The 19481-nt window shown below is 48.6% G+C and overlaps 1 protein-coding gene across 3 annotated transcripts in view; it reads right to left on the minus strand.

The window, feature by feature from the left end:
* Nucleotides 1-19481, minus strand: part of LOC140403122 (uncharacterized) — a 164501-nt gene that overhangs the window by 72407 nt on the left and 72613 nt on the right. For 2 of the 3 annotated variants that reach the window (XM_072490765.1, XM_072490764.1), the window contains exon 4: nt 5912-6019. The exons of the other annotated variant lie outside the window; for it this stretch is intronic. In XM_072490765.1, the coding sequence (XP_072346866.1) occupies nt 5912-6019 (108 nt within the window). The remainder of the gene's footprint in view (nt 1-5911; nt 6020-19481) is intronic. 3 annotated transcript variants of the gene reach the window in all.

The raw sequence follows: 19481 nt of genomic DNA on the forward strand, positions 1-19481 counted from the left end.
ACCAGTATGTTGAGGAACCAACAAGGGAACAGACCATCCTGGACTGGGTGTTGTGCAATGAGAGGATTAGTTGGCAATCGAGTTGTGAGAGAACCCTTGGGGATGAGTGACCATAATATGGTAGAATTCTTTATCAAGGTAAATAGTGAGGTCGTTGATTCTGAGACCAAGGTCCTGAACCTCAAGCTTTACCAAGATGGCGCCGGAGCGAGGCGACTCCCTGCGAGCTCTCCCCAACAGATCCACTTTTTATTTAACTTATACTCGTTCTAATCTTTTAAAAATTAATTCTAAAACTAACATTATTACTAACCTCTATGCCAGTGCTTATGTAGTTACATTGTATATGTTGTGTTGCCCTATTATGTATTTTCTTTTCTTCCCTTTTCTTCCCATGTATTTAATGATCTGTTGAGCTGCTCGCAGAAAAATACTTTTCACTGTACCTCGGTACACGTGACAATAAACAAATCAAATCCAATCCAATAAAGGTAACTATGAGGTATGAGCTGGCTATGACGGACTGGGAAACATTACTGAAAAGAAGGACAGCGGACAGGCAATGGCAGCATTAAAGGAACGAATAGTCCAAAAGTTGTTTATTTCTATTTGGCGCAAGAGTAGAAAGAGAACAACCTGAGGATTGGGAACAGTTTAAAATTCAGCAAAGGCAGACCAAGGGATTGATTAAGAAGGTAAAGTACAATTTGAAAGTAAACTAGCGGGGACCATAAAAAGTTTCTATAGGTATGTAAAGAGAAAAACATTGATTAAAAACTAATGGAGGCCCCTTGCAGTCAGAAACAGGGGAATTCATAACAGGGATCAAAGAAATGGCTGAAGAACTAAATTCATACTTTGCTTCTGTCTTCACAAAGGAAGACATGAATAATGTACTGGAAGTTCTGAGAAGCACAGGTTTTAGTGAGGAGCTGAAGGAAATTAGTATTATAAAATATGGTTTGGGGAAATTAATGGGATTGAAGGCAGATAATCTTCATCCCAGAGTACTTAAGGAAGTGGCCCTAGAAATAGTAGATCCATTGGTGGTAATTTTCCAAAATTCTTTGGACTCTGGAATGGTTCCTACAGATTGGAGAGAAGCGAAAGTAACCCCGCTATTTGAAAAGGAAGGTAGAGACAAAACAGGGAACTCTAGACCAGTGAGCCTAACGTCGGTAGTAGGGAAGTTGCTGGAATCCATTATCATGGATTTCATAGCACAACATTTGGAAAGCAGGGGTGTAAATAGACAAAGTCAGCGTGGATTTACAAACGGGAAAACATGCTTGGCAAATTTACTAGAATTCTTTGAAGATGTAACTAGTAGAGTTACACAGGGGGAACCGGTGGATGTGGTTTATTTAGACTTTCAGAAGACTTTCAACAAGATCTCACATAGCAGATTAATATGTAACGTTAAAGCGCATGGGATTACAGGTAGTGTCATGAGATGGACAAAAAGCTGGTTAGCAGACAGGAAACAAATAGGTGGAATAAATGGGCATTTTTCCGATTGACAGGCAGTGACTAGTGGGGTATCGCAGGGATCTGTGCTCGGACCCCAACTGTTCACATTAGATATTAATGATTTGGGTGAGGGAACTAAATATATTATCTCCAAATTTGCAGATGATACAAAGTTGGGTGGGAGGGTTGTAGCCACCTAAATGGCTGATTCCCTTTTAATTTGGCCAAAACCCGATTTAAAATGGCTAACCGAGAAGGCTGATGGGAAAAGCAGCCAACAGGACACAAACGGACAACTGCAGACGGAATAGTGTATTCGGCTCTGGGGAAGTCGGCCCAGATCGATACTCAAGACCATTAGCAACACATCAACCCAGACATCTGCAGTTTAATCGGCTATCCCCGGGAACAATTGCAACATATTAGCAATTGAATGCCGGGCCAGACCTGTCGGCGCCTGCAGTGGCCGAAACAAAGGCAGGTGAACGACCACCCCCCGATCGAGGAATCGCCCCATTATTGGAGCATATCGAACCCAGTGATTGGGAACAAGTCCAATCACTTGGGACTCAGGGTCAAGGGCTGCCCCGAGAGGCGGGAAGCCCTGGGGCCCTATAAAGTGAGGGGCCAAGTTCAGATCTCTCTCTCTCTCCCTTCTTCTCCTGCTCGAGACCTTCTCAAGAACATCAACCAGAAACTGTAAGTTTGACTCCAGCGATCGCTACCCGGTAAAGACTCCTAGCCATCGACCTGTATCAGCCTTTTTGAATCCCACGGGCCAGATCCGATTCGATAAGCCATTCGTTTCCCTGACCTGGTGGGCCCTTCCTAAAGTTAAGTATTGGCCAGTAGTGGTAGGTTTCTATATAGATAATAGGATTATTGTGTAAGCATTACTTGTTGTATATAATAAATGACCGTTGATTTCAATCTTACTAAGCGGTGTGCTGACTTATTAATCATAACTTGAGCTTGAACCATGTGGCGGTATCAGAAAGATACCTGGCGACTCGTGAGCAAAGGTGACATAATCAGAGGTAATAAAACTAAGGCTAAAAAGAGCAACATAATTGGCGACTCTGCCGGGACCCGACATAGAAGTGGAAAACCACTCTGGGAGAACCCCAACAATTTGAATAGAATCCAATCGGAAACAAAAACAAAAAAAACAAGTGTTCAAGCAGTTCTGGTTAATAATTCACAATTCGGAAGTGTGTGTATGCATGCGTAACTAACACGGTTATAAGGTAAAACTGATAGATTTTGTTGCGTCAAAACTGTCGGAAGTCTGTATTTTCGGAAATTAGCGCAAGCCGTACCCGCATCTACGACACCACCTTAGCCCCCTGTTCCAAATTTGAACGTAACGAGCAGATAAGAGAGATGGCCATGCAGGCAATGCAGGCAATGCAACGCCTCATGAACCCCGAAGAATTTGCGGTCGCACCGATCAGCAGCATTAGAGTGGGACAGTGTCCCATTTGGGAAGTGGAAATTCGCAAATTTCTGCAGGGCAAAGGGTGGCCCGTGTGGAGCGGTTTCTGTAATAATGCCGACTCAGGTCCTGGAAGTATAGGGCATACTTGGTGGGAGAACATGAGTGAAATCCATAAGAAAAGCTTAGCAAAAGCGCGCAAGCCGATGGCAATCGTGTCTTGCATGACACAATTGCAAGGCACAGAGGAGGTCGTCAGGACGCTCTGAAAAGAAATAGAGGGCATACATCGTATGAGTAAAATCAATGTATGCGAGATGGAAAAGGAAAACCTGGAATTGAAAAGGCAGTTAGAAGCCAAGGACAAAGAGGTAGCTGACGCCAAACGGGGTCACCAGTCTTGTCTGGCGCATTTAAGCAGTTTTCAATCCCAGTATGAGAAGGCTTATCAGGCCACGCAGCGTGCCATCCTGGTTAAGAAAGAGACGGAGAAGCAGGTGGAGACACTACAGAAGCAATGTAGTGATCTCAAGGCAGCCTTGAGAGCGCTCCACGCTGCAACCACGGAACAAAGGCAGAGTACCTTAGACCATGCAAAGTGCCAAAAGCAAATTGCAGACCTGCAAGCAATGTTTTCTGTCCAAAAGGGATTCCAAGACACCTTTGGGGAAAGTTTAGACCAGGAAGACGGCCCTGATTGGAAAGAACTGCAAGAGACAGCGCAGAGATATGTTCAGGGAGCATGTGCGCAGGGAAAACCCCAAAAAAGGAGAGCACCCCCACCCCCCACACAGCAGGGAATACAGGCTCCCATGAACCCTGTAACGACCCACCGCACCGCCACAGCAGACGAGGCGGAAGTCTTATATTCCACCCCCCTCACAGTGACCCAATTACGGAACGCGTGTGCTAAAATCGCACCGTTCCTTCCCGCTTCAGACCCACACCATTTCTTTGCCACCGTCAAACACCAGGCGACCATGTACGGCCTGGATGAGAAAGAGCAGGTGAAGCTCATGGTCCTCAGCTTAGACCCATCGGTCGCAGCAGCCCTTCCCGACCCACAGAATGTAAGAGGAGGCAACCTTGCAGAAATGCATACCGCGATCCTGGATGCGATCGGGTACAACCGGGGCGACCCCGTAGACGGTCTAAATAAGTGCAGACAGAAAAAGTTTGAACACCCCACAGCGTTCGCAGGACGCTTGTGGATTCACTTTGAAGCCGTTTTCGGAAATGTAGACCGTGCCCATTTGTCCGCAGACAATATGGCCAAATGGACCCGCACCCTTATCTCCCATGCCTCGGAAGCAGGACAGAATGCCTGTAGTAATTATGAACCCTCGGAGGAGGCTCATAATGAGAAGTGGGTGGTCAAAAGATTGTCCCGCGTTTGGGAACAAGCGGCTCACGGTAAACCCGCAGCTAGAACCCCTGAGGAAAACCAAGCCGCCGCAGACGTGCAGGCAGGAAGAACCACTTTTCACAACCCCGCCTGGGTAAACGAGGGAAAGAGCAGCCCCCCAGCAAAACCGCAAGAATGCTACAAGTGCGGACAGTTGGGACATTTTGCCAAAGAATGCAAGGCCCCTAAAAAACCACAAAAAGCACAACAGACAGGCACTCTCAATAAGAAAAAGGCAGAGCCCATACATAGCGTTAGCGCCCAGTCGGATCAGACAGACTTGACCGGAACGGACTGACGGTGTACAGGCTCCCCCAGCTGGGTCTGCGATACCCTTTGGGATAGGTCAGGACGACCCGTAGTCGCAGCAAAGGTTAGGGGACAGCCGATCGAGCTTCTCTGGGACACAGGAGGGTCCCGCACAACCTTAAATTCCTCCACCCTTGGTAAGGACACATGGCCCACTACAGCCACTATCGCCCTCAGCGTCTTCACAGGCCACTCACAACAGGGACATATCACAGCCCCTGTACCCATCCAAATCGGCACCATCAATACAAAACACCCCGTAGTGTTTGTCGACCTGCCCCCAACAGCAGAGCACATTTTGGGGATCGACTTCATAAATTCTCATCACCTGTCTTTCGATCCAGTCAACCAGCTCGTGCATCAGTCACTGAAAGTAAGCACGCAGGTACAGCAGGCAGCAAAGAAGACAAATGGTATGCTGGCCTTCATAGCGAGGGGATTTGAGTATAGCAATAGGGATGTTTTACTGCAATTGTATAGGGCATTGGTGAGGTCACACCTGGAGTATTGTGGGCAGTTTTGGTGTCCTTATATGATGAAGGATGTTCTTGCTATGGAGGGAGAGCAGCGAAGGTTTACCAAGCTGATTCCTGAGATGGCGGGACTGTCATATGAGGAGAGACTAAATCTGTTGGGATTATATTCATTGGAGTTTAGAAGAATGAGAGGGGGTCTCATAGAAACTTCCAAAATTCTAACAGGATTAGACAGAATAGATTCAGAAAGAATGTTCCCGATGGTGGAGGGGTCCAGAACTCGGGGGTCATAGTTTGAGGAGAAGGGGTAAACCTTTAGGACCCTTTTCTTCACCCAGAGAGCGGTGAACCTGTGGAATTCGCTACCACAGAAAGTAGTTGAGGCCAAAACGTTGTGTAATTTCAAAAAGGAATTAAATACAGCTCTTGGAGCTGTAGAGAAGGCAGGATCATGGTATTGAACTTGATGATCAGCCATCATCATAATAAATGGTGGAGCAGACTCGAAGGGCCGAATGGCCTCCTCCTGCTTCTATTTTCTATGTTTCTATGACATAAAGACCATAAAAAACTGATACTTTCACAGCAAGTTATCGGACATTGTCTAGCCAGATATACAAGAATATATTTGTCATAATTCCTGTCCTTAATTCTTTGTATTCCATGTTAACAAATCACTTAGATTGGTTAATTAGAGGATTACATGTTATTACTATGTATAGGTTTATAATTTTCTTGCAGTTAATAAACCAAGATAAACACATATTGCATATTTTAACTTTGTAATTTGTTTGAAGTCCTATAACTTTTTCAAACCTTGATACACATGTGAATGCATCCTAGATGGAGGTCTGGGCAAGTAGTATTCTTTGTGTCCAGCCATTCCATCCTCACCCATCTTATAAGTATCATTACCTCTTAGATCTGCAAAGAGATGTTGTAGAACAGTTATCAGAAAAAGCTAAACATAAGAACATAAGAACTAGGAGCAGGAGTAGACCATTTGGCCCCTCGAGCCTGCTCCACCATTCAATGAGATCATGGCTGATCTTTTCTCGACTTAGCTCCACTTTCCTTAATCCCTTTATTCTTCAAAAAACTATCTAGCTTTATCTTGAAAACATTTAATGAAGGAGCCTCAACTGCTTCATTGGGCAGGGAATTCTATAGATTCACAACCCTTTGGGTGAAAAGGTTCCTCCTAAGTTCAGTCCTAAATCTACTTCTCCTTATTTTGAGGCTATGCCCCCTGGTTCTGCTTTCACCCGCCAGTGGAAACAACCTGCCTCTATCCTATCTATTCCCTTCATAATTTTATATGTTTCTATAAGATCCCCCGCATCCTTCTAAATTCCAACAAGTACAGTCCCAGTCTACTCAACCTCTCCTTGTAATCCAGCTCCCTCAGATTTGGGATTAACCTAGTGAATCTCCTCTGCACATCCTCCAGCGCCAGTACGTCCTTTCTCAAGTAAGGAGACCAAAACTGATCACAATACTCCAGGTGTGGCCTCACTAACACCATATGAAGTTGTAGCATAACCTCCCTAGTCTTAAACTCCATCCCTCTAGCAATGAAGGAAAAACTCCATTCGCCTTCTTAATCACCTATTGCACCTGTAAATCAACTTTTTGCGACTCGTGCACTAGCACACCCAGGTCTCTCTGAACAGCAGCATGTTTTCATATTTTATCATTTAAATAATAATCCCTTTTGCTGTTATTCCGACCAAAATGGATAACCTCACGTTTGTCAACATTGTATTCCATCTGCTAGACCCTAGCCCATTCACTTCGCCTATCCAAATCCCTCTGCAGACTTCCAGTATCCTCTGCACTTTTTGCTTTACCACTCATCTTAGTGTCGTCTGCAAACTTGGACACATTGCACTTGGTCCCCAACTCCAAATCATCTATGTAAATTGTGAACAATTGTGGGCCCAACACTGATCACCGAGGGGCACCAGTAGTTACTGATTGCCAACTAGAGAAACACCCATTAATCCCCACTCTTTGCTTTCTATTAACTAACCAATCCTCTATCCATGCTACTACTTTGCCCATAAAGCCATACATCATTATATTATGCAGCAACCTTTTGTGAGGCACCTTGTCAAAAACTAATGCAGTTGATGTTTTAGATCATTTTCTCTTCTCTTTGCATCAATTTTATTATCTCTTTAGTATTTCAGAATAATCAAATATTCAATTGGATTCCAAAGCTCCCAGTTCAGAATATAAGATGATTAGTCATACTGCAGAAATGGTTGAACATACTACAACGATACGGTGAATCAAGAAGTAGCAGGTAAGTGCTGGCAAGTGAGGATTTTAAAATCTGGGGACTGCACTGTCTGTAGGATCCCTACCCTGTCATTACAACCCCTGTTCTGACTCTATGATCCCTGCACGGTTTCTATGATCCTTGTGCTGTCTGTCTAATCCCTGTGCTGTCCCATTTCTCACTGCGCTGTCTCTATTATCACTGCGCTGTCTCGATGACCTGTGCACTACGTCTTTTATCACTGCACTGTGTCTATGAACTCTGTGCTGTCTGTCTAATCCCTGTGCTGTCTCTTTTATCACTGTGCTGTCTCTATTTTAATCACTGCCCTGTCTCTCCGATCTCTGCGCTGTCTCTATCTCTGCTCTGTGTCTATGATCTCTGCGCTGTCTCTATCTCTGCTCTGTGTCTATGATCTCTGCGCTGTCTCTATCTCTGCTCTGTGTGTATGATCTCTGCGCTGTCTCTATCTCTGCGCTGTCTCTATCTCTGCGCTGTCTCTATGATCTCTGCGCTGTGTCTATGATCTCTGCGCTGTCTCTATCTCTGCTCTGTGTGTATGATCTCTGCGCTGTCTCTATCTCTGCGCTGTCTCTATCTCTGCGCTGTGTCTATGATCTCTGCGCTGTCTCTATCTCTGCGCTGTCTCTATCTCTGCGCTGTCTCTATGATCTCTGCGCTGTGTCTATGATCTCTGCGCTGTCTCTATGATCTCTGCGCTGTCTCTATGATCTCTGCGCTGTGTCTATGATCTCTGCGCTGTCTCTATCTCTGCTCTGTGTGTATGATCTCTGCGCTGTCTCTATCTCTGCGCTGTCTCTATCTCTGCGCTGCCTCTATGATCTTTGCGCTGTGTCTATGATCTCTGCGCTGTCTCTATCTCTGCTCTGTGTGTATGATCTCTGCGCTGTCTCTATCTCTGCGCTGTCTCTATCTCTGCACTGTCTCTATGATCTCTGCTCTGTGTCTATGATCTCTGCGCTGTCTCTATCTCTGCTCTGTGTGTATGATCTCTGCGCTGTCTCTATCTCTGCGCTGTCTCTATCTCTGCGCTGTGTCTATGATCTCTGCGCTGTCTCTATCTCTGCGCTGTCTCTATCTCTGCGCTGTCTCTATGATCTCTGCGCTGTGTCTATGATCTCTGCGCTGTCTCTATGATCTCTGCGCTGTCTCTATGATCTCTGCGCTGTGTCTATGATCTCTGCGCTGTCTCTATGATCTCTGCGCTGTGTCTATGATCTCTGCGCTGTCTCTATGATCTCTGCGCTGTGTCTATGATCTCTGCGCTGTCTCTATGATCTCTGCGCTGTCTCTATGATCTCTGCGCTGTCTCTATGATCTCTGCGCTGTCTCTATCTCTGCGCTGTCTCTATGATCTCTGCGCTGTGTCTATGATCTTTGCGCTGTCTCTATGATCTCTGCGCTGTCCCTATCTCTGCGCCATGTCTATGATCTCTGCGCTGTCCCTATCTCTGCGCCATGTCTATGATCTCTGCGCTGTGTCTATGATCTCTGCGCTGTCTCTATGATCTCTGCGCTGTCTCTATGATCTCTGCGCTGTCTCTATCTCTGCGCCGTGTCTATGATCTATGTGCTGTCTCTATGATCTCTGCGCTGTCTCTATGATCTCTGCACTGTGTCTATGATCTCTGCGCTGTCTCTATCTCTGCGCTGTCTCTATCTCTGCGCTGTCTCTATCTCTGCGCTGTCTCTATCTCTGCGGTCTCTATCTCTGCGCTGTGTCCATGATCTCTGCGCTGTGTCTATGATCTCTGCGCTGTCTCTATCTCTGCGCTGTCTCTACCTCTGCGCTGTGCCTATGATCTCTGTGCTGTCTCTATCTCTGCTCTGTGTCTATGATCTCTGCGATGTCTCTATCTCTGCGCTGTGTCTCTATCTCTGCTCTGTGTCTATGATCTCTGCGATGTCTCTATCTCTGTGCTGTCTCTATCTCTGCGCTGTCTCCATCTCTGCGCTGTCTCTATCTCTGCGCTGTCTCTATCTCTGCGCTGTCTCTATCTCTGCGCTGTCTCTATCTCTGCGCTGTCTCTATCTCTGCGCCGTGTCTATGATCTCTGCGCTGTCTCTATCTCTGCGCTGTCTCTATCTCTGCGCTGTGTCTATCTCTGCTCTGTGTCTATGATCTCTACGCTGTCTCTATGATCTGCGCTGTCTCTATCTCTGCGCTGTCTCTATGATCTGCGCTGTCTCTATCTCTGCGCTGTCTCTATCTCTGCGCTGTCTCTATCTCTGCGCTGTCTCTATCTCTGCGCTGTCTCTATCTCTGCTCTGTCTCTATGATCTCTGCGCTGTGTCTATGATCTCTGCGCTGTCTCTATCTCTGCGCTGTCTCTATCTCTGCGCTGTCTCTATCTCTGCGCTGTGTCTATCTCTGCGCTGTCTCTATCTCTGTGCTGTGTCTATGATCTCTGCGCTGGCTCTATCTCTGCGCTGTCTCTATCTCTGCGCCGTGTCTATCTCTGCGCTGTCTCTATCTCTGCGCTGTGTCTCTGATCTCTGCGCTGTGTCTATTATGTCTGCGCTGTCTCTATCTCTGCGCTGTGTCTATGATCTCTGTGCTGCCTCTATGATCTCTGCGCTGTCTCTATCTCTGCGCTGTCTCTATCTCTGCGCTGTCTCTATCTCTGCGCTGTCTCTATCTCTGCACTGTGTCTATTATGTCTGCGCTGTCTCTATCTCTGCGCTGTCTCTATCTCTGCGCTGTGTCTATCTCTGCGCTGTCTCTATCTCTGCGCTGTCTCTATCTCTGCGCTGCCTCTATCTCTGCGCTGTCTCTATCTCTGCGCTGTGTCTATCTCTGCGCTGTCTCTATCTCTGCGCTGTGTCTATGATCTCTGCAATGTCTCTATCTCTGCACTGTCTCTATGATCTCTGCGCTGTGGCTATGATCTCTGCGCTGTCTCTATCTCTGCGCTGTCTCTATCTCTGCGCTGTCGCTATCTCTGCGCTGTCTCTATCTCTGCGCTGTCTCTATCTCTGCGCTGTCTCTATGATATCTGCGCTGTCTCTATGATCTCTGTGCTGTCTCTATCTCTGCGCCGTGTCTATGATCTCTGCGCAGTCTCTATCTCTGCGCTGTCTCTATCTCTGCGCTGTGTCTATCTCTGCTCTGTCTCTATGATCTCTGCGCTGTCTCTATCTCTGCGCTGTCTCTATCTCTGCGCTGTCTCTATCTCTGCGCTGTCTCTATCTCTGCGCTGTCTCTATGATATCTGCGCTGTCTCTATGATCTCTGTGCTGTCTCTATCTCTGCGCCGTGTCTATGATCTCTGCGCAGTCTCTATCTCTGCGCTGTGTCTATCTCTGCGCTGTCTCTATCTCTGCTCTGTCTCTATGATCTCTGCGCTGTCTCTATCTCTGCGCTGTCTCTATCTCTGTGCTGTGTCTATGATCTCTGCACTGTCTCTATCTCTGCGCTGTCTCTATCTCTGCTCTGTCTCTATGATCTCTGCGCTGTCTCTATGATCTCTGCGCTGTGTCTATGATCTCTGCACTGTCTCTATCTCTGCGCTGTCTCTATCTCTGCGCTGTCTCTATCTCAGCGCTGTGTCCCTATCTCTGCGCTGTCTCCATCTCTGCACTGTCTCTATCTCTGCGCTGTCTCCATCTCTGCGCTGTCTCCATCTCTGCGCTGTCTCCATCTCTGCGCTGTCTCCATCTCTGCGCTGTCTCAATCTCTGCGCTCTGTCTCTATCTCTGCGCTGTCTCTATCTCTGCGCTGTCTCTATCTCAATCTCTGCGCTGTCTCTATCTCTGCGCTGTCTCTATCTCTGTGCTATCTCTATCTCTGCGTTGTCTCTATCTCTATCTCTGCGTTGTCTCTATCTCTATCTCTGCGCTGTCTCTATCTCTATCTCTGCGCTGTCTCTATCTCTGCGCTGTCTCTATCTCTGCGCTGTCTCTATCTCTGCGCTGTCTCTATGATCTCTGTGCTGTGTCTATGATCTCTGCCCTGTCTCTATGATCTCTGCGCTGTCTCCATCTCTGCGCTGTCTCCATCTCTGCGCTGTCTCCATCTCTGCGCTGTCTCTATCTCTGCGCTGTCTCTATCTCTGCGCTGTGTCTCTGTCTCTGCACTGTGTCTATCTCTGCGCTTTTCCGATGATCTCTGCGCTGTCTCTATCTCTGCGCTGTCTCTAGGGCTGGTTAGCACACTGGGCTAAATCGCTGGCTTTTAAAGCAGACCAAGCAGGCCAGCAGCACAGTTCAATTCCCGTACCAGCCTCCCCGAACAGGCGCCGGAATGTGGCGACTAGGGGATTTTCACAGTAACTTAATTGAAGCCTACTCGTGACAATAAGCGATTTTCATTTTATTTCATTTCATCTCTGCGCTGTCTCTATCTCTGCGCTGTCTCTATGATCTCTGTGCTGTCTCTAAGATCTCTGTGCTGTCTCTATGATCTCTGCGCTGTCTCTATCTCTGCGCTGTCTCTATGATCTCTGTGCTGTCTCTATGATCTCTGCGCTGTCTCTATCTCTGCGCTGTCTCCCTCTCTGCGCTGTCTCTATCTCTGCGCTGTGTCTATCTCTGCGCTGTCTCTATCTCTGCGCTGTGTCTATCTCTGTGCTGTCTCTATCTCTGTGCTGTGTCTATGATCTCTGCGCTGTGTCTATCTCTGCACTGTCTCTATCTCTGCGCTGTGTCTATCTCTGCGCTGTCTCTATCTCTGCGCTGTCTCTATCTCTGTGCTGTGTCTATGATCTCTGTGCTGTCTCTATCTCTGCGTTGTCTCTATCTCTGCGCTGTCTCTATCTCTGCGCTGTCTCTATCTCTGTGCTGTGTCTATGATCTCTGCGCTGTCTCTATCTCTGCGCTGTGTCTATCTCTGCGCTGTGTCTATCTCTGCGCTGTGTCTCTGATCTCTGCGCTGTCTCTATCTCTGCGCTGTCTCTATCTCTGCGCCGTGTCTATGATCTCTGCACTGTCTCTATTTCTGCGCTGTCTCTGTCTCTGCGCTGTCTCTATCTCTGCGCTGTGTCTATCTCTGCGCTGTCTCTATCTCTGCGCTGTGTCTATGATCTCTGCGCTGTGTCTATTATGGCTGCGCTGTCTCTATCTCTGCGCTGTGTCTATCTCTGCGCTGTCTCTATCTCTGCGCTGTGTCTATGATCTCTGTGCTGCCTCTATGATCTCTGCGCTGTCTCTATCTCTGCGCTGTCTCTATCTCTGCGCTGTGTCTATCTCTGCGCTGTCTCTATCTCTGCGCTGTGTCTATCTCTGCGCTGTCTCTATCTCTGCGCTGTGTCTATCTCTGCGCTGTCTCTATCTCTGCGCTGTCTCTATATCTGTGCTGTGTCGATGATCTCTATGCTGTCTCTATGATCTCTGCGCTGTCTCTATCTCTGCGCTGTCTCTATCTCTGCGCCGTGTCTATGATCTCTGCGCTGTCTCTATCTCTGCGCTGTCTCTATCTCTGCGCTGTCTCTATCTCTGCGCTGTCTCTATCTCTGCGCTGTGTCTATCTCTGCGCTGTCTCTATCTCTGCGCTGTCTCTATCTCTGCGCTGTCTCTATCTCTGCGCTGTCTCTATCTCTGCGCTGTCTCTATCTCTGCGCTGTGTCTATGATCTCTGCGCTGTGTCTATTATGGCTGCGCTGTCTCTTTCTCTGCGCTGTCTCTTTCTCTGCGCTGTGTCTATCTCTGCGCTGTCTCTATCTCTGCGCTGTGTCCATGATCTCTGTGCTGCCTCTATGATCTCTGCGCTGTCTCTATCTCTGCGCTGTCTCTATCTCTGTGCTGTCTCTATCTCTGCGCTGTGGCTATCTCTGCGCTGTCGCTATCTCTGCGCTGTGTCTATCTCTGCGCTGTGTCTATCTCTGCGCTGTCTCTATCTCTGCGCTGTGTCTATCTCTGCGCTGTCTCTATCTCTGCGCTGTCTCTATCTCTGCGCTGTGTCTATGATCTCTGCGCTGTCTCTATCTCTGCGCTATCTCTATCTCTGCACTGTCTCTATGATCTCTGCGCTGTGGCTATGATCTCTGCGCTGTCTCTATCTCTGCGTTGTCTCTATCTCTGCGCTGTCGCTATCTCTGCGCTGTCGCTATCTCTGCGCTGTCTCTATCTCTGCGCTGTCTCTATGATCTCTGCGCTGTCTCTACGTTCTCTGCGCTGTCTCTATCTCTGCTCTGTGTCTATGATCTCTGCGCTGTCTCTATGATCTCTGCGCAGTCTCTACGTTCTCTGCGCTGTCTCTATCTCTGCTCTGTGTCTATGATCTCTGCACTGTCTCTATGATCTCTGCGCTGTCTCTATCTCTGCGCTGTGTCTATGATCTCTGCGCTGTCTCTATCTCTGCGCTGTCTCTATGATCTCTGCGCTGTCTCTATGATCTCTGCGCAGTCTCTATGATCTCTGCGCTGTGTCTATCTCTGCGCTGTGTCTATGATCTCTGCGCTGTCTCTATGATCTCTGCGCTGTCTCTACGTTCTCTGCGCTGTCTCTATCTCTGCGCTGTGTCTATGATCTCTGCGCTGCCTCTATGATCTCTGCGCTGTCTCTATGATCTCTGCGCTGTCGCTATCTCTGCGCTGTCGCTATCTCTGCGCTGTCTCTATGATCTCTGCGCTGTCTCTACGTTCTCTGCGCTGTCTCTATCTCTGCGCTGTCTCTATGATCTCTGCGGTGTCTCTATGATCTCTGCGCAGTCTCTATGATCTCTGTGCTGTCTCTACGTTCTCTGCGCTGTCTCTATCTCTGCGCTGTGTCTATCTCTGCGCTGTCTCTATCTCTGCGCTGTGTCTATCTCTGTGCTGTGTCTATCTCTGCGCTGTCGCTATCTCTGCGCTGTCTCTATCTCTGCACTGTCTCTATGATCTCTGCGCAGTCTCTATGATCTCTGTGCTGTCTCTACGTTCTCTGCGCTGTCTCTATCTCTGCGCTGCCTCTATGATCTCTGCAATGTCTCTATGATCTCTGCGTTGTCTCTATCTCTGCTCTGTGTCTATGATCTCTGCGCTGTCTCTATCTCTGCGCTCTGTCTCTATCTCTGCGCTGTCTCTATCTCTGCGATGTCTCTATCTCTGCGCTGTCTCTATCTCTATGCTGTCTCTATCTCTGTGCCGTGTCTATGATCTCTGCACTGTCTATCTCTGCGCTGTCTCTATCTCTGCTCTGTCTCTATGATCTCTGCGCTGTGTCTATGATCTCTGCGCTGTGCCTATTATGTCTGCGCTGTCTCTATCTCTGCACTGTCTCTATGATCTCTGCGCTATCTCTATCTCTGCACTGTCTCTATGATCTCTGCGCTGTCTCTATCTCTGCGTTGTCTCTATCTCTGCGCTGTCGCTATCTCTGCGCTGTCGCTATCTCTGCGCTGTCTCTATCTCTGCACTGTCTCTATGATCTCTGCGCAGTCTCTATGATCTCTGCGCTGTCTCTATCTCTGCGCTGTGTCTATGATCTCTGTGCTGTCTCTACGTTCTCTGCGCTGTCTCTATCTCTGCGCTGTGTCTATGATCTCTGCGCTGTCTCTATCTCTGCGCTGTCTCTATCTCTGCACTGTCTCTATGATCTCTGTGCTGTCTCTACGTTCTCTGCACTGTCTCTATGATCTCTGCGCTGCCTCTATGATCTCTGCGCTGTCTCTATCTCTGCGCTGTCTCTATCTCTGCGCTGTCTCTATCTCTGCACTGTCTCTATGATCTCTGTGCTGTCTCTACGTTCTCTGCGCTGTCTCTATCTCTGCGCTGTCTCTATCTCTGCACTGTCTCTATGATCTCTGCGCTGTCTCTATCTCTGTGCTGTCTCTATCTCTGCGCTGTCTCTACGTTCTCTGCGCTGTCTCTATCTCTGCGCTGTCTCTATCTCTGCGCTGTCTCTATCTCTGCGCTGTCTCTATCTCTGCTCTGTGTCTATTATGGCTGCGCTGTCTCTATCTCTGCGCTGTCTCTATCTCTGCGCTGTGTCTATCTCTGCGCTGTCTCTATCTCTGCTCTGTGTCTATGATCTCTGCGCTGTCTCTATCTCTGCGCTGTCTCTATCTCTGCTCTGTCTCTATGATCTCTGCGTTGTCTCTATCTCTGCTCTGTGTCTATGATCTCTGCGCTGTCTCTATCTCTGCGCTCTGTCTCTATCTCTGCTCTGTCTCTATCTCTGCGCTGTCTCTATCTCTGCGCTGTGTCTATCTCTGCGCTGTGTCTATCTCTGCGCTGTGTCTATCTCTGCGCTGTGTCTCTATCTCTGCGCTGTGTCTCTATCTCTGCGCTGTCTCTATCTCTGCGCTGTGTCTATCTCTGCGCTGTGTCTATCTCTGCGCTGTGTCTATCTCTGCGCTGTGTCTATCTCTGCGCTGTCTCTATCTCTGCGCTGTCTCTATGATCTCTGCGCTGTGTCTATGATCTCTGCGCTATCTCTATCTCTGCGCCGTGTCTATGATCTCTGCGCTGTCTCTATGATCTCTGCGCTGTGGCTATGAGCTCTGCGCTGTCTCTATCTCTGCGTTGTCTCTATCTCTGCGCTGTCGCTATCTCTGCGCTGTCGCTATCTCTGCGCTGTCTCTATCTCTGCACTGTCTCTATGATCTCTGCGCAGTCTCTATGATCTCTGTGCTGTCTCTACGTTCTCTGCGCTGTCTCTATCTCTGCTCTGTGTCTATGATCTCTGCAATGTCTCTATCTCTGCGCTGTCTCTATGATCTCTGCGCTGTCTCTATGATCTCTGCGTTGTCTCTATCTCTGCTCTGTGTCTATGATCTCTGCGCTGTCTCTATCTCTGCGCTGTCTCTATCTCTGCTCTGTGTCTATGATCTCTGCGCTGTCTCTATCTCTGCGCTCTGTCTCTATCTCTGCGCTGTCTCTATCTCTGCGATGTCTCTATCTCTGCGCTGTCTCTATCTCTATGCTGTCTCTATCTCTGTGCCGTGTCTATGATCTCTGCACTGTCTATCTCTGCGCTGTCTCTATCTCTGCTCTGTCTCTATGATCTCTGCGCTGTGTCTATGATCTCTGCGCTGTGCCTATTATGTCTGCGCTGTCTCTATCTCTGTGCTGTGTCTATCTCTGCGCTGTCTCTATCTCTGCGCTGTCTCTATCTCTGCGCTGTCTCTATCTCTGCGCTGTGTCTATCTCTGTGCTGTCTCTATCTCTGCGCTGTCTCTATCTCTGCACTGTGTCTATCTCTGCGCTGTCTCTATCTCTGCGCTGTCTCTATCTCTGCGCTGTCTCTATCTCTGCGCTGTCTCTATCTCTGCGCTGTGTCTATTATGTCTGCGCTGTCTCTATCTCTGCGCTGTCTCTATCTCTGCGCTGTGTCTATCTCTGCGCTGTCTCTATCTCTGCGCTGTCTCTATCTCTGTGCTGTGTCTATCTCTGCACTGTGTCTATCTCTGCACTGTGTCTATCTCTGCGCTGTCTCTATCTCTGCGCTGTGTCTATCTCTGCGCTGTCTCTATCTCTGCGCTGTCTCTATCTCTGCGCTGTGTCTATCTCTGCGCTGTGTCTATCTCTGCGCTGCCTCTATGATCTCTGCGCTGTGTCTATCTCTGCGCTGTCTCTATCTCTGCGCTGTGTCTATCTCTGCGCTGCCTCTATGATCTCTGCGCTGTCTCTATCTCTGCGCTGTCTCTATCTCTGCGCTGTCTCTATCTCTGCGCTGTCTCTATCTCTGCGCTGTCTCTATCTCTGCGCTGTCTCTATCTCTGCGCTGCCTCTATCTCTGCGCTGTCTCTATCTCTGCGCTGTCTCTATCTCTGCGCTGTCTCTATGATCTCTGCGCTGCCTCTATGATCTCTGCGCTGTCTCTATCTCTGCACTGTCTCTATGATCTCTGCGCTGTGGCTATGATCTCTGCGCTGTCTCTATCTCTGCGCTGTCTCTATCTCTGCGCTGTCTCTATCTCTGCGCTGTCTCTATGATCTCTGCGCTGTCTCTATGATCTCTGCGCTGTCTCTATCTCTGCGCTGTCTCTATCTCTGTGCTGTCTCTATCTCTGCGCCGTGTCTATGATCTCTGCGCAGTCTCTATGATCTCTGCGCTGTCTCTATCTATGCGCTGTCTCTATCTCTGCGCTGTCTCTATCTCTGCGCTGTCTCTATCTCTGCGCCGTGTCTATGATCTCTGCGCTGTCTCTATCTCTGCGCTGTCTCTATCTCTGCGCTGTCTCTATCTCTGCGCTGTCTCTATGATCTCTGCGCTGTCTCTATCTCTGCGCTGTCTCTATCTCTGCGCTGTCTCTATCTCTGCGCTGTCTCTATCTCTGCTCTGTCTCTATGATCTCTGCGCTGTCTCTATCTCTGCGCTGTGTCTATCTCTGCGCTGTCTCTATCTCTGCGCTGTCTCTATCTCTGCGCTGTCTCTATCTCTGCGGTGTCTCTATCTCTGCGCTGTCTCTATCTCTGTGCTGTGTCTATGATCTCTGCGGTGTCTCTATCTCTGCGCTGTCTCTATCTCTGCGCTGTCTCTATCTCTGCGCTGTGTCTATCTCTGCGCTGTGTCTATCTCTGCGCTGTCTCTATCTCTGTGCTGTGTCTATGATCTCTGCGCTGGCTCTATCTCTGCGCTGTCTCTATCTCTGCGCCGTGTCTATCTCTGCGCTGTCTCTATCTCTGCGCTGTGTCTCTGATCTCTGCGCTGTGTCTATTATGTCTGCGCTGTCTCTATCTCTGCGCTGTGTCTATGATCTCTGCAATGTCTCTGCGTTGTCTCTATCTCTGCGCTGTGTCTATGATCTCTGTGCTGCCTCTATGATCTCTGCGCTGTCTCTATCTCTGCGCTGTCTCTATCTCTGCGCTGTCTCTATCTCTGCGCTGTCTCTATCTCTGCTCTGTGTCTATTATGTCTGCGCTGTCTCTATCTCTGCGCTGTCTCTATCTCTGCGCTGTGTCTATCTCTGCGCTGTCTCTATCTCTGCGCTGTGTCTATCTCTGCGCTGTCTCTATCTCTGCGCTGTGTCTATCTCTGCGCTGTCTCTATCTCTGCGCTGTCTCTATATCTGTGCTGTGTCGATGATCTCTATGCTGTCTCTATGATCTCTGCGCTGTCTCTATCTCTGCGCTGTCTCTATCTCTGCGCCGTGTCTATGATCTCTGCGCTGTCTCTATCTCTGCGCTGTCTCTATCTCTGCGCTGTCTCTATCTCTGCGCTGTCTCTATCTCTGCGCTGTGTCTATCTCTGCGCTGTCTCTATCTCTGCGCTGTGTCTATGATCTCTGCGCTGTGTCTATTATGGCTGCGCTGTCTCTTTCTCTGCGCTGTCTCTATCTCTGCGCTGTGTCTATCTCTGCGCTGTCTCTATCTCTGCGCTGTGTCTATGATCTCTGTGCTGCCTCTATGATCTCTGCGCTGTCTCTATCTCTGCGCTGTCTCTATCTCTGTGCTGTCTCTATCTCTGCGCTGTCGCTATCTCTGCGCTGTCTCTATCTCTGCAGTGTCTCTATGATCTCTGCGCAGTCTCTATGATCTCTGTGCTGTCTCTACGTTCTCTGCGCTGTCTCTATCTCTGCGCTGTGTCTATGATCTCTGCACTGTGTCTCTATCTCTGCGCTGTGTCTATGATCTCTGCGCTGTCTCTATCTCTGCTCTGTGTCTATGATCTCTGCAATGTCTCTATCTCTGCGCTGTCTCTATGATCTCTGCGCTGTCTCTATGATCTCTGCGTTGTCTCTATCTCTGCTCTGTGTCTATGATCTCTGCGCTCTGTCTCTATCTCTGCGCTGTCTCTATCTCTGCGATGTCTCTATCTCTGCGCTGTCTCTATCTCTGTGCCGTGTCTATGATCTCTGCACTGTCTATCTCTGCGCTGTCTCTATCTCTATGCTGTCTCTATCTCTGTGCCGTGTCTATGATCTCTGCACTGTCTATCTCTGCGCTGTGTCTATCTCTGCGCTGTCTCTATCTCTATGCTGTCTCTATCTCTGCGCTGTGTCTCTCTCTGCACTGTCTATCTCTGCGCTGTCTCTATGATCTCTGCGCTGTGCCTATTATGTCTGCGCTGTCTCTATCTCTGTGCTGTGTCTATCTCTGCGCTGTCTCTATCTCTGCGCTGTCTCTATCTCTGCGCTGTCTCTATCTCTGCGCTGTGTCTATCTCTGTGCTGTCTCTATCTCTGCGCTGTCTCTATCTCTGCACTGTGTCTATCTCTGCGC

Source organism: Scyliorhinus torazame, chromosome 27 (assembly GCF_047496885.1).
Source record: "Scyliorhinus torazame isolate Kashiwa2021f chromosome 27, sScyTor2.1, whole genome shotgun sequence".
In the NCBI taxonomy this organism is placed as follows: domain Eukaryota; kingdom Metazoa; phylum Chordata; class Chondrichthyes; order Carcharhiniformes; family Scyliorhinidae; genus Scyliorhinus; species Scyliorhinus torazame.